This window comes from Pelophylax lessonae (assembly GCF_965119305.1).
Source record: "Pelophylax lessonae genome assembly, chromosome: 8".
Taxonomy (NCBI): domain Eukaryota; kingdom Metazoa; phylum Chordata; class Amphibia; order Anura; family Ranidae; genus Pelophylax; species Pelophylax lessonae.
The window spans coordinates 151620195-151634134 of NC_138775.1; the positions used below are offsets into that span (position 1 = coordinate 151620195).

Consider the following 13940-nt stretch of genomic DNA (forward strand, 5'->3'; position numbering starts at 1 on the left):
ACCTAGTTGAGTGGCAGTTCTACTTTGCTAAGTTTCCTTTAAGATGAGTGGTGCAGAGAATACGTTTCAACAATAAACAAGTGTGGCTTCATAGAATATCAGTATCACCGTGACGAGGACTGATTGCTAAATGGGGAAAAATGTGGGTCAGAAGCAGCTCATGAGTTTTTGAAAAGTGAAAAAAAACCCCACCGGGCTTAATGTGTGTTAGTGGCTTGTGCTGTGTGTGATAATGAAATGCTAGAAGATTCACTCTACACGATTTCAGAAGCATTGGTTTTGAAGGTTTTTGGAACACAGAATGTTATTGCAGGCAAAAATTCAGAACATCAGATTGATAGTCTGTTTGAAAATCCTGGCTTTTCAGATTGAATATCTAACAGGAAAGGCTCTAATAATTGGCATTTATCATTTATGAAACAGTTTTATGTAATTCTAAGATTGAGAGGAGGCTTGGAAGATTCAGTGAAACAGTGGGCCTAACTGTATGGATTAAACTTGCCAACGGCCACATGTTTTCAGAAGACCACAACTACCCAATTTCCTAAACGGCAATTTTGTTACCAGTGTTAATTTCATCAACTAAAATGACTAAAACTAAAATGGCATTTTAGTCAAGAATATGGCTAAAACTAAATTGAAATTTGACGTTAAACACTGACTTTTACTACCGTTACTATACTACAACCCTAATTCTAAAAAAGTTGGAGCTCGAAGTGAAAAAACTACATAAATACATAATGCGGTGGTTTGCAAATCTCATAAATCTATATTTTATTCACAATAGAAAATGGAAAACATATCAAATGTTTAAACAGAAAATGTACCATTTTTAAGAAAAAAAAAAAAGGTATTTTTGAAATTGATAGCCACAACACGTCAGAAGAGTTGGGACAGAGCAACAAAAAGCTGGCAAAGTACATCCCTCAATTCTAAAAAGGTTAAGACAGGGCCATGTTTACCATGGTGTAGCATCCCCTCTTTTAACAACACTCTGTAAACATCTGGGAACTGAGATGACCAGTTGCTGGATTTTTGGGAGAGGAACGCTGTCCCATTCTTCCCTGAGCATATGTAGCTCTAAAACCTGGATGTATCTTTCAGAATGGATTGTGCTTTTCTAGGTGTAAAAGCTGCCATTTCCATACACACTAATGCACCCCCATACCATCAGATGCAGGTTTTTGAACTGAGTACCGATAAGAAGCGGGAAGGTCTCTCTCCTCTTTGGTCCAGATGATTTCCTCTTTGGTCCAGATGATTTGACTCCCGTGTTTGCCAAAAATGGCAAATTTCCTTTCGTCTGACCACAGAACAATTTCTCACTTTGTAACAGACCATTTGAAATGAGCTTTGGTCCAGAGAAGACGACGGTGTTTCTGGATCGTGTTCAGATATCTGTTGATTTTTACATGATGGAGCTTTACCTTGCATTTTTGGAGGGCGCGGCCAACATTGGCCACAGACAGTGATTTTATTTTTTTTATTTTAACGTATTCCTGAGCCCATACAGCAATGCCCATCACAAAATCATGCCTATTTTTAATGCAGTGCCGTCTGAGGGCTGGAAGATCATGGGCATCCATTATTGTGTTTCGCCTTGTCCTTTGCACACAAACTTCAAGATTCTCAAAATCTCTTGATAATATGTACTGTAGAAGATGATATAATTAAAGTCTTTGTAATTTTATGTCAAGGGAACATTATTCTGAAATTGTTTATACAATTTTTAAACGCAGTTTTTCACGGATTGGTGAACCTCTATCTTCTGAGACACACTGAATCTCTCTCTAAGATTTCATGTGACTCACCGGTAGCCATTTAACCAAATTGGTTGTTAAATGTTGTTCAAGCTCTTCCTTGATAGTACCACTTACTTTGCAAGCTTTTTGTTGCCTTTCCTCTACTTTTTGGAGACGTGTTGCTGCCGTCCATTTCAAAAATCTTTTTTTCTCTTTTTTTTGGTATATATTTTTCAGTTTAAACACTTTGATATGTTTTCTATTGTGAATAAAATTTGGGTTTATAAGATTTGCAAATGATTGCATTTTTGTTTTATGTAGATTTTACAGTGTCCTAACTTTTTTGGAATTGGGGTTGTAATTGAACCTTGCAACATATCTTTGAAAGGAACACCATAAAAATATTGATTGCATAATTATGTAAGAAAGTGTAATCTTATACTGGAATACTGACTGGGGCCTTGTTGAGTTTTGAAGCCTAACTAATATCAAAAAAAAATATTGTAAAATATTTCAGCTTGCCAGTCCTTGGATGCGGTGGTTGTACCAGTTTTTATTTTTCAGTCTAAGAACGTTTTTAGTGAGTACAGAAAATACTTGAAGCTTTTGCAGAAATACAGTGTCCTTGTCATTTCCAGTTAGATGGCATCCTTGTCATTTCATGTGAAATGAACTGGAAGAAACCAAGCCATCTCATCCATCTTGTGTATACCGCATAATCCTGTAACTTTAAATATAACATAGATGAACAAAAGCTGGCATGTTTGAAGTTCACCTTTAGTGCCATAAAAGATTCTCCTTTTAAGCAGTTGTAAACCGCTGGGCCTTTTTTTTACTTACCTTGCAACGTTATGTCATAATGTGCCAGTATGCATCGCATACTAGCACATCATGTTGAACTTACCTTAAAAGAAGCTCTTCCAGCTTCCATATGCTTGGTAGCCGCTGCTTACGGCACGGGTAAAAGTTAGTGATGGAATTTTACTTCCACTTTAGGGCAACCCCTTTACCCTTATTCTTGGGGGTAGACCCTAGACCTCTTCTTCCATAGTGCACAGAGTAATCATATATAATAATTAAATACATCCTGAAGTAGAATATATACAATACTGGTAAAAGTTTACTTTAAATGTAATTGTAATGCCTTATATTACCTCTAGTCTATCAGCCTCCACCTTCTCTGGGTTCAGATGCTGATCTTCCCTGCAAAGAGTCTTTTAAAGTGATTTTTTTTTTAAACAACAAACATGTTGTACTTACCTGCTCTGTGCAAACGTTTTGCACAGAGCAGCCTTGATTCTCCTCTTCTAGGGTCCCCCACTGGCACTTTTGGCTCCTCCTGCCTTCAGAGAGCCCCAATAGCAAAGTATAGTGAGAGTGCCCCATAGCAAGATAAAAAAAAAAAAAAAAAACTTTTGCCTTCAAAACCACTCACTTCCTACCCAGGACTACATGTCCCATAAGGCATTGCTCCTCACACATTCACAAGTGCACTGTATTTCCTGATATGTAAACAAAAATAATGCATTTTGTATGCAGGCCAACTGATCTGCTGACCAACGAATTGATTATAAAAATAGTTGACAGCTATTTCCATAATCGATTAGTTGTCGATTTTATCAATTTGTTTTTTTAGCCCTGCTTCTATCCAAAATGTAGTCCTTTTGTCTTGCCGGTGTTGTAAAATTTTGTCGGACCTGTGAAAAAATCGGACCTCGTCACTTCCGGTGATAGAGCATCACAAAACAGTGGATGGGAGTCGTCCGTGCGCATGCGCAGAAGACATTTTTCCGAGGTTTGGCAAAATTATAACAGAGAGCGGACAGCTGATTGAGAGGAGGCGGGGCTGAGGTAGGACGGAGGACACATATGCAGAGCTGGTGGAGGAGGCGGGACGGAGGTGCGGCCGTGTAATAAATGCAGGACTTTAGCGACTCCTTGTTTTATTATCTTTAGCAATTATCGTATTATTTATCCTTAGGATTTCATTACATTTAGTATTTCTTATTTTGTATTATATAAATAGTAAATGTAATGAAATCCTAAGGATAAATAATACGATAATTGCTAAAGATAATAAAACAAGGAGTCGCTAAAGTCCTGCATTTATTACACGGCCGCACCTCCGTCCCGCCTCCTCTCCCGCCTCCTCTATTCAGCTCTGCAGATGACGCGGCGGTGTCTTCCGTCCCACCTCAGCCCCGCCTCCTCTCATTCAGCTGCCCGCTATGTGTTATAAGTTTACCAAACCAAGATAATGTCTTATGCGCATGCGCACTTGAAACTCCTATAACCGGAAGTGACGAGGTCCGATTTTTTTTTCACGGGTCCGAGAAAATTTTAGAACACCGGCAGGCCCTCTCAAGAGGTGCTCTGCGTCATGTTCCACTATTGCCAGGTGGATTAGGTAGGTTATTGCTAAAGCTTGCAACCTTGATGGGCAAGGTTCCTCCCTTTCCTTTTGAGGCTCACTTGACTTGTTTGGGTAGCTTTTTGCACCTTTCAGCCTCTGGCCTCAGTTTTCACGTTAGATACGTTTTTTTATGTTTTGCTTTGTCTTGCTGCTTCAACTTGCTGTTTAAAATTGGGCTTATGACAGAGGTAACAAATTATCTGACTAATTGCTAGGCACACTTCTGCGCTTATTTTATAGAGAAATGTTACATTAGCACTCGTATTTCACTACATGATGCCCTTACATGTGATTTTATTCATGTGTGTGTCAGGTTGTTTTGTAAGCAATACTTAAAGCTTAAGTTTAGCCAGAAAAAGAAAAACCTCTCTACAGCTTTACTAACATTACCTGTAAATGATCAATGTCTCATGTTGTGCAGCCTGTTGGATCCTGTAGAAATCTACCGGAATGCTGCTTGTCTTTCTGTTTCAAACTTTTTGGGGATAATGGCTATGAATAGATCAGCAGTGAAGATGGCCCAGTGGGGACTTACTGATGTAATTTTTTTTTTTTTTTTTTGTGCGCTAAACTTTAACATGTTTTTTGTTTCCTATTCCTCCAAGAAAGTTAAATGAGCAGTTACTTTCCTTTAATGTTTTTGTTTGATTAGCCATGTTTTGAGATAATATACATTTATAAATGTTGCTTTGCCTTCTTAATATACATTTATAAAGGATGAAGAACGTGTACGTCTAGACAAAGAGAGATTGGCTGCAAGATTAGAAGGCCATAAAGAAGGAATTGTGCAGACTGAACAAATTCGGTAAGTATGATCATCAAAGCTGTTTCGTTGTATAATTTTTCAGCTTTTGATATGCTGGGATTATTTATATAAAGGAAAAATTTATTTCACTATTCTTTACTTTTGAGTGCCGGTTTACACTGACGCGATGCGGGAACCCTGCGAAATCCACTGCGGGTTCCCGCATCGCACCCGACTCGCAGGCAGTTCACACTGCCATATGCGTGAACTGCGGGGAGTGTCAGTACAAAGTTAATGACACCTCCAGATTAGTTTGCATATCGTAGTGCGAACTGTCAATTCGGACAGGAATCTGATCGCATAGGTGTGATCACCCATGCGATCCGATTCTGGTGCGGACCTAAAAAAAAGTTCAGCATGACTTTTGTCCGAATGCAATGCGAATTCAGCCATTCAATCTGTATGGCTGAATTGGCATCGCACAGACATCGCATGTGATGTGCGGTGCAAATCACATACGATGTCTGACATCGCTATAGTGCAGGGGTCTTCAAACTATGGCCATCCAGTTGTTGAGGAACTACAATTCCCATCATGCCTAGCCATGTCTGTGAATGTCAGTTTTACAATGCCTCATGGGACATGTAGTTCAGCAACAGCTGGAGGACCATAGTTTGAGGATCCCTAATCAAAATAAACTTGTTAACCTCAGTGCCGTGCAACAAACTAGGGGAGGGTGCGACGTGCCTGCTAGCATTTGTTTGCTCTGTTGCTCATCCCTCAGTTTGCCTGCTTTTGTATGTCCCAGTGTACATGAACACTCATTCTGTGCCCTGTAATGTATAAGTAGGATTTTTGACTTGCTATAAAATTCCTTTCTTGGGCGTACAATATGGGTCCCACCACTCTGCACTTATGCTGCACTCCTACTATTGCTTTCTAACAAAACTGAAACATGCTTGGGCTGAGGTTATACTGATTTGTCATTACAGCTTTATTCTGTTAATGTTCATAGTGTCCAGTCTTCTGAAGGCAGCAGCCTTACCTAATCTACCTGAATACTCACCCTATCCCCCTAATGTACTCCACGAAAAGGGATTTTAAAAATTAAAAAATCCTAATATGGTTAACCATTGAGCCTCCTTTTTTGCCATTACAGCAAATTAGATTTTGTGCTGATTCACAAACTGCTGTGTTGGAGAGATGTCAGGCAGGCAATTCTGCCACTGGTGACACAATTGCCCAGATAAGGGAGCGAATTACCATAATGGAATAAATTCTTTCCCTGGCTCGGAGTGCTTCTGAATCTTTCTGTTAGCAAGGGAGTGACTTCAGAAGAATGAGTACATTTTCTGTCACTAGTGTCAAGCACGCTCATCTGGCATGGTGCTTAGTCTGTCCTTGTATTAGCAGTTTATTTCTCTTTTTCTTGTCATTTTAAAGAGCATTTCCATTTTTTGCAGCCATATTGAGAGAATGCCTACTTTTTTATATTTGTTACATGTTCTAATTTACATTGAGTCACCTTAATAATGCTGTTTATAAATGTAGATGCTCTTTTCTGATAATGGCAGCACTGAAAAATCCCTATAGTATTTCTTTGTTAGGGGGTTGGGGAGTTGTTTGCTATAATTTAACTCTAAGCACTGTGGTTAAAGAAGAACTCTGGGCAAAATGTTTCTTCTTTCATTCATTGATGGACATAGCTCCTTAGAATTCTTGACTATTGGACTATATTGCCCCCTACAGGAGTAGGACACTAGAAAAATAGAGCTTGACAATGCCTATGGCCAGTCTCAGGAGGTATACTCCCCCCCCCCCCCCCCTTCTTTGCTATAGGTTTTTTTTCTGCCTTGTTAGGAGTAAGGACCTAGTTCCTTGCTGGGATCTCTGGGGAGGGATGACTGTACCGGTGGGGGGGGCTCTGTGCCCGGTTCCCCCTTCCCTCAGGTTTCATTCCTGTGTCCTATGGGTCCCTGGGAACCTCATGGAACCACATGCGGAAGCTATTTTGTTGAAGCTTGTTAGTCTATGGTCCTCGGCCATGTTTGTGTAGTCCTGCAGCTATTTTTCATTGGTCCAGCATACTACAGAGCTGTGGCCATTACAGAGGAGCCTCTGGGAGGCGATGTTTGGCTGTGGGGAGCCCCTACTTTTCCCCTGGTGCTGACTCCTGAGTCTTTCCTTTCCAGGTTAAATAAGGTTACCATGATTCCTGTTGAGGAATCGTCTGCCTTTAGGGTTTCCGGGTGATGGGAAAGCGCAGGCTGTAGTACGCAATATGTTCACTGTTGCGAGTTTGGCGCTTAAGCCAGTCTTTACGATTGCTGCGGTGTCACAAACTCTGACCGAGTGGGCTGAACTTTTGCGCCGTGACCTGGAAGATGAGCAGCTTCCCCCTGCCTTTGCTGAACTGGCGGACCAGTTGGTCCAGGGGCTGTAGTTCATCTGTGATGCCTCTTTGGATGCAGCTTCCCTGGTTTCTAGGCCATCTGTTTTGGCAGTGGTACTTAGGCGCTTATTGTGGCTTAAGTGTAGGTCTTCGAACCAGACCTCTAAAAAAGTTTTAACTGATTTACCTTTTCTGGGAGATCGCCTATTTGGGGCTACCCTGGATTACCTAATTAAGGGTCTCCCAGGGGGAAGAGTACTTTTCTTCCACAGGCTTGTAAGGGTAAGGAACCTCGTCGCAGATGTGGTCCGTACTTCTCGGCTCACAAGAAGTTTTTTTCGTTCCTCAGGGTCCTCCGACAAGGGTTCAAAATCTTTCAAGTCCTCCTCCGGGAGGTTCCAAGCGGCACTGGTCTGACAACCAGAGAGCGGGATTTTCTAGACCTGCGAAAAGACTCCCAGCACGACGGTACACCCTCACCTGTGCCTGGGGTGGGGGGGGGGGGGTGTCTTCGATGTTTTCCTGGCCCAAGGACCTCCTTGGTGCAAGACAAATGGGTCCATGAAGTGATCTGGTTCAGCTACAAGATCGAGTTTCATTTTTACCTTCCGGAAAGGTTTTTTCCTTCCAATGTGCGTCTGTCCCCGGACCGATTTCAAGCTCTCTTTGCGGTGATACAAGACCTGCTGCTTCAGGGTGTGATTGTTCTGGCCTAGGAACAGTTTTAGGATTTTTATTAAAACCGGTTTACGGTCCTAAAGAAAGAGGGCAAGGTGTGTCCCATTCTGCATTTCAAGGCCCTTTACTGCTTTGTGTGGGTACAGAAATTTAGGATGGAGTCCGCTTGCACAGTAGTGGCATCCCTACATCAGAGGGATTTTCTTGCCTCTATCGACATCAAGGATGCTTGCTTGCACATTCCAAGCTGTGCCCGTTACCAGCGCTTCCTCCGCTTTGCTGTAGGAGAGGAGCATTATCAGTTTGTGGCGTTACCCTTTGGTCTCGCCTCCGCCCCCAGGGTCTTCATAAAAGTGTTGGGTCCAGTTCTGGCGTTGCTGCATCAGCAGGGAATTGCAATACTGGGTTACCTGGATGACCTCTTGTGAGCGGAGTCCTCTGCGGTTCTGATGGATGACGTGGAGATCACTAATACAGACCCTGAGGGAATTCAGCTGGCTTCCGAGTTAACAGAAGTCTACTCTGATTCCATCCAGAAAACCAGATTATCTAGGTCCGACTCTGGACTCTGCTCTAGCCAGAGTATTCCTTCCTCTGTACAAACTCCAGAAGTTGCACACTGCGATTCATCTCCTGTTGTCCAGCAGATGGTCATTCCTCCTGACTTGCATGCAGGTGCATGGCACAGTTCTATACAAGGTCCCTGCAAAGGGAGATTTTGATCAAATGGGACAAGTATTGGATGTCTATGGACAATCCGATCTGGCTGAACCAGGAAACCAAAGGGTCTCTGGTCTGGTGGCTTCAATCTTCGACTGGGCAAATCCTGTCTCCCCTTGTATTGGATAGTGGTTATCATGGATGCCAGTCTGTACGGGTGGGGAGGTGTCCTGGGTCAGAGCTCTGCTCAGGGTGTTTGGACAATGGAAGAGTCCAGACTACCGATTAAATGTCCTGCAACTCTGGGCGATCAGGCTGTGCCTGGATCACTGGATGAATTGTCCTCGGGGGTTTCCAGTGTGAATTCAGTCGGACAACGCCGCTGCAGTGGCTTATATCAATCACCAGGGTGGAACAAGAAGTGTGTTGGCAGCTCTGGAGGTAGCCGGCATTCTACTGTGGGCAGTGCGCTTCCTTCTGGCCCTCTCCGCCGTGCAGGAGTGTAAAACTGGCAGACTTAATTATCTCAGTCTGCAGGCGTTGCACCAAGGGGAGCGGTCTCTTCATCTGGATGTCTTTCATCCGATCTATCTCCGTTGGGGTACCCCTAAGGTGGATCTGTTGGTGTCCCGACTCAACAGAAAAGTTCAGAGGTTTGTGGCATGGTCACAGGATCCTCTGGTGGACACCACAGACTCTCTGGTAGCCCCCTTGGGGCCACTACTGTCTGATCTATGCTTTCCCTCCTCTCAAGTTTATGCCAAATCTCTTGTGCAGAATCGAGACGGAAGGGATTTCGGTCATTCTGGTGGACCTGGACTGACCTCGCCGGTCTTAGTAAACCGTCCTGGTGCAGATGGTTGCCGCCATCCCTTGGAGATTGCTTCTCAGGGAACATCTGCTGTCTCGAGGGCCAATCTTCCATCTGGTTTTACAGTCACTGGCTTTGACAGCTTGGCTGATGAAAGCCAGGTACTGAAGGATAGAAGTTTGCCTTGGTCGTGATTGAGCGTTAATTGGCATGGAGTACCATCAAGTGCCAGGTGTTGGCATTCTTTTAACGACCTCTGGCCACACACTTCCTGGTGCGCATACTTTTTTATTCCTTTACCGACCTGGGATCCGAACTTTGTACTTTCAGCTCTTCAGAAGCCTCTCTTTGAAAATATTCAGGAGATTTCTCTTACGCTCTCAGAAGGTGGCCTTTTTGGTGGCTATCACCTCTGCTCACAGGGTGTTGGAACTGGTGGTGTTATTTTTTTTTAAATGATCTTTATTTTTCAAAAACAGTTTAGTACAACAGAACAAATAACGGTGAGAGATAAGCTGCCATTGTTGTTTGATGTTGCACTTATGTAACAACCAGTAGTCACTTATATGGCAGGTGGGCTTAACAGACAGTGTGTGCCAATAGGCCAAACGAAGGAAAACCTCATGCAGGAGCTGCCCGGTGGTCCGGGTCGGGGGCCCCCAGGAAAAAGCCCCTGGGGCAGCCCGGGTATCCCGTGACAGCCTCAAGTAGAATCCTATCCCATTACTGCCAGAAGATGAGTAAAAAACATATCTAAGTTGCTAAAAATGAGACTGAAGAGATGAAAGGAGAGAGGGTCGCACCCGAGGGAGCAACGAAAGGAGAGGAGTAAAAGAACAAAAAAAAAGGGAAGAGTTAAAAAAAAAAAAAAAAAAAGAGAAACAGGCGGTAAGGAGGCAATAAGGCAAATGGAGAAACATGAAACCAGAGGGCCTGGAGTGGAAGGAGCACCATTCTCCACCGTAGTGTAGCATCAATTGTCCCAGGCCGCCCAGACAGCAACTCCAGGCCCAGCCCCAGGGGAAGAATGTTACGAGGATGTGTGGCCCGAATCCAATCTTATTGGGTATCGGATCTCATTGGAGTAGAACATCCAACCCCTCCATATATCCATAAACAGCGACTGCTGATCTTTAAGAGTCATCACCCTCTGCACTTATCCCTCACCCTCTGCACTTATCCCTCACCCTCTGCACTTATCCCTCACCCTCTGCACTTATCACTCACCCTCTGTTCTGCACTTATCACCCCATTCACCTCTCGCTTACACTCAGCCAGGGTAGGGCAAGAGGCCTGTTTCCAGTGTCTCGGAATCAAACATTTAGCGGCGTTCAGTAAACATGGGGTGACACTGCGTTTATATCTCTTAACAGAGGATTTGACATTGTGAAAGAGGCACTGGAGTGGTGTGCGGTCAGGAGGAGTGACAGCTAGTTTATGAATCCATGGATAGACGGAGTCCCAAAAGGGTTTAATAAGGGGACAATCCCACCAAATATGTAGTAACGTTCCCTGAAGGCCGCAGCTCCTCCAACAGTTGGGGTCTGCAGTAGGAAACATTTGTGCCAGTCGGGAAGGGGCCCTGTACCAACGTGAGAGGAATTTTGTATGAGAACTCCTGGATCCGGGTGCTTATAGAGGACATGGGCTAGATGCATGATCTTAGTAGTTTGTTGGGGTGTAAATTCTACACCCAGCTCCCTCTCCCATTCACTGATATAATAAGGGGCCGTGCGAGAAAGCGAGCTAAGGACCAGTTTATACATATGGGAAAGTAAATGCCTTGATTCCGGGGGTCGGGTACACCACAATTCGAAGGGAGAAAGCGTGTTAATCGAGCATAAATAAGTGGGGAGCTTAGTCACAGAATTGGGTCAACTGTAGCTCCACGTCTTTCCATCCTCGCCCCAGGTCCGAAAAAATCCTGAGTCTTCATGGGGGGTAAACCACGGGAAAACCCCCAGTGGAGCCAGGGGAGAGACCCCAGGAAAGAGTAGTCTCCTCGTATGTTAAGCTTATCCCACTCCCAGAGGGTGGATCTCGTCATAGGAGAGGTCCACTCTGAGAGACATCTGCTGCCCGTCGGGATCCAAGGCATACCCGCTAGATTCCTGCCTGCCATAGTTTTCTCAATGGGGACCCATAGTCTGGTGAGGGAGTTGTTAGTCAAATTCAGGATACGCACTAGTCATAGCCTTGTAGTACAAGAAGACATCAGGTATGCCCACTCACCCTCCCTCTTATGTCGGTACAGGATGGCATAAGCCAGTCTGGGGTGCTTGCCATGCCAGACTGGCGGCGTTATTTTGTTGTACCCCTTACTTGGTGGGATAAGGTGGTTCTTCGCCTCTGTCCGTTGTCCTTCCTAAAGTAGTCTAATTTCCAATAGAGACATTGTGTTTCTTTCCCTGTGTCCCAGGCCCAAACATCCGAAGGAAATTGCGTAGCATGCCCTGGCTTTGGTTCAGGCGATTTGTGTGTACCTGGCAGCTACGGAGTCTTTCCGGAAGTCAGACTCACTATTTGTGCTCACTGATGGGTCAAGAAAAGGACTGTCCGCTTCTTCTGGGACCATTTCAAGATGGATCAGACAGCTGGTGACTCGGGCCTATTATATCAAGGGTCAGGTTCCTCCTTTCCCTGTCACAGCACACTCTACTCAGGCGCTTGTTGCTTCCTGGGCCTTCCGTCAGGCGTCTGTGGCGCTGGTTTGCAATTCAGCCACTTGGTTGTCGATGCACACTTTCACAAAATTCCGTAAAGTGTGTTGGCATCTGTCAATGCTTCCTTTTGGCTGCGAGGTATTGCAGGCTGTTTCCTCTTTGGGGGTGTGTTGTTTAGGTGTGCTCCAGTTGTTTTTTTGTTGAGCTCCTGCTACCTGGTCAGCTACTGTTTAGCCTTTGGGATTTTTCTGTTGTCCTCCCACCATATTTTTTCTGCTTCGTGTCCTACTCCTGTAGGGGGCAGAATAACCCAATGGTCAAGAATCCTAAGGAGCGGTCTGTCAATGAACGCAGAGAAATAGATTTTACGGTATGTCAAATATTCCTTTATTTTCCCTTGCAGTAGGGCAGTGCTCGCACCACGTCCATTAACTGCTCGTTTTTGTTTAGGGGATTGCTGAGTGGAAATCTACTTACCGTCGATCCTCTTGAGTGCAAGACTGGAATGTGAAGTTTCTTCTGAATAGTGGCTGTATTTAGTCAGATGCAGCTGGTGTTTTGGTTATTTTGACAGCTGTTGGTGTCAGTGGGAGATTTGTCCATCTGCCTGTAAAGTGTGAATGGAGGAATCTATCTTTTTTTTTTTTTTTTTGTTCAACCCACAGGCCAACTTTACACTTTAGTTCTTGGGACAGTCGTTAAGAAATGCTTGCAGCCTGCTTGCTCCCTCCTGGGAGACCAGGCCTTAAGGCTCCCTGTAATCCCTGTGGTGCTGCAGGAAGCCTCTGTGTTTCTATACACGGCAGCCATGTTTGTGTAGTCCAGCAGCCATTTTCTTGTGACTGGAAATAGCGGCAGCCATGACAGTGGAGCCCTGTGAGTGACGATTTTGGTGCTGGGAGCCTCTCCTCATCCCCTGGTGTTGACTCCTGGATCTTATAGCTTCCTGATTGTCCGCAGGTGTAGTGCAGATTCTCCTGGTGGTTGCAGGTGCCTGTGTCGGTGTATAGGGAGTCTGGTGGTGTCCTCTACCTCTCTGTTGAGGATCACTCTGTGCCTTGTGCTGGCGACCGGGTGGTGCTGCCAACGCGGTGGGGGTTGTCCCTTAGAAGTTTTTTACACTTTTTGTGGGGTCCCCTTTGTGACTCATGGAGTCTTTGGAGCACATTTCCCCACCTCCTCACCTCTCTAAGGCTGCTGGGCACTCCAGGTCCCAACCATCCATTCATGCACTGATGGCGGTCCTGAAGTCCCTTGTGTTCAAGGTGGAGCTGTCTTGCGGGCGACGGGCTAGCAAAAAGCACACCCTGCCTTCCCCTTCCTATCTGTCTCATCAGATCCTGAATCTGATTCGGCCACTGCGGATGCGGGTCACCCTGCTGGGTCTGCAACCACGCGCCTGGAATCCTCTGATAGGGAGAATGATTCCTCCCATGTCTGCGACTGCCCAGGAAAAGGGGCTGGTGGATGCACTGATTGTATCTGTGCGTGGGATCCTGAAGATGGAGGATGTAGCTGTGACGGAGGCGCAGGGGCCCTTTTGGCACTCACAAGCCATCCAAAGCAGCAATGGTGTTTCCTTTCCCTGCCTATTTTGACAGAATTGTCGCTAAAGAGTGCAGACGACCAAAGCTTCCCCGTGTGGTCCCTAAGCGCTTTACTAGGCATTATCCCTATGAGAAGTTCCTCCTTAAGAAGTGGACTGTGCCACCGGTGGTGGACCCTCCAGTTTCTGGATTAAACAAGGCAACCATGATTACGGTTGAAGAGTCCCTGGCCTTTAAGGATCCGGCTGACCAGAAGGCAGAGACTATGGCCCACAATATGCACACTCGG

At 44.9% G+C, this 13940-nt stretch overlaps 1 protein-coding gene across 1 annotated transcript in view; it reads left to right on the forward strand.

Annotated features, from left to right (window-relative positions):
• Positions 1–13940, forward strand: part of CDC73 (cell division cycle 73) — a 151305-nt gene that overhangs the window by 17456 nt on the left and 119909 nt on the right. Inside the window, exon 5 of the mRNA XM_082266319.1 lies at positions 4872–4960. Coding sequence (XP_082122445.1) covers positions 4872–4960 — 89 coding nt within the window. The remainder of the gene's footprint in view (positions 1–4871; positions 4961–13940) is intronic.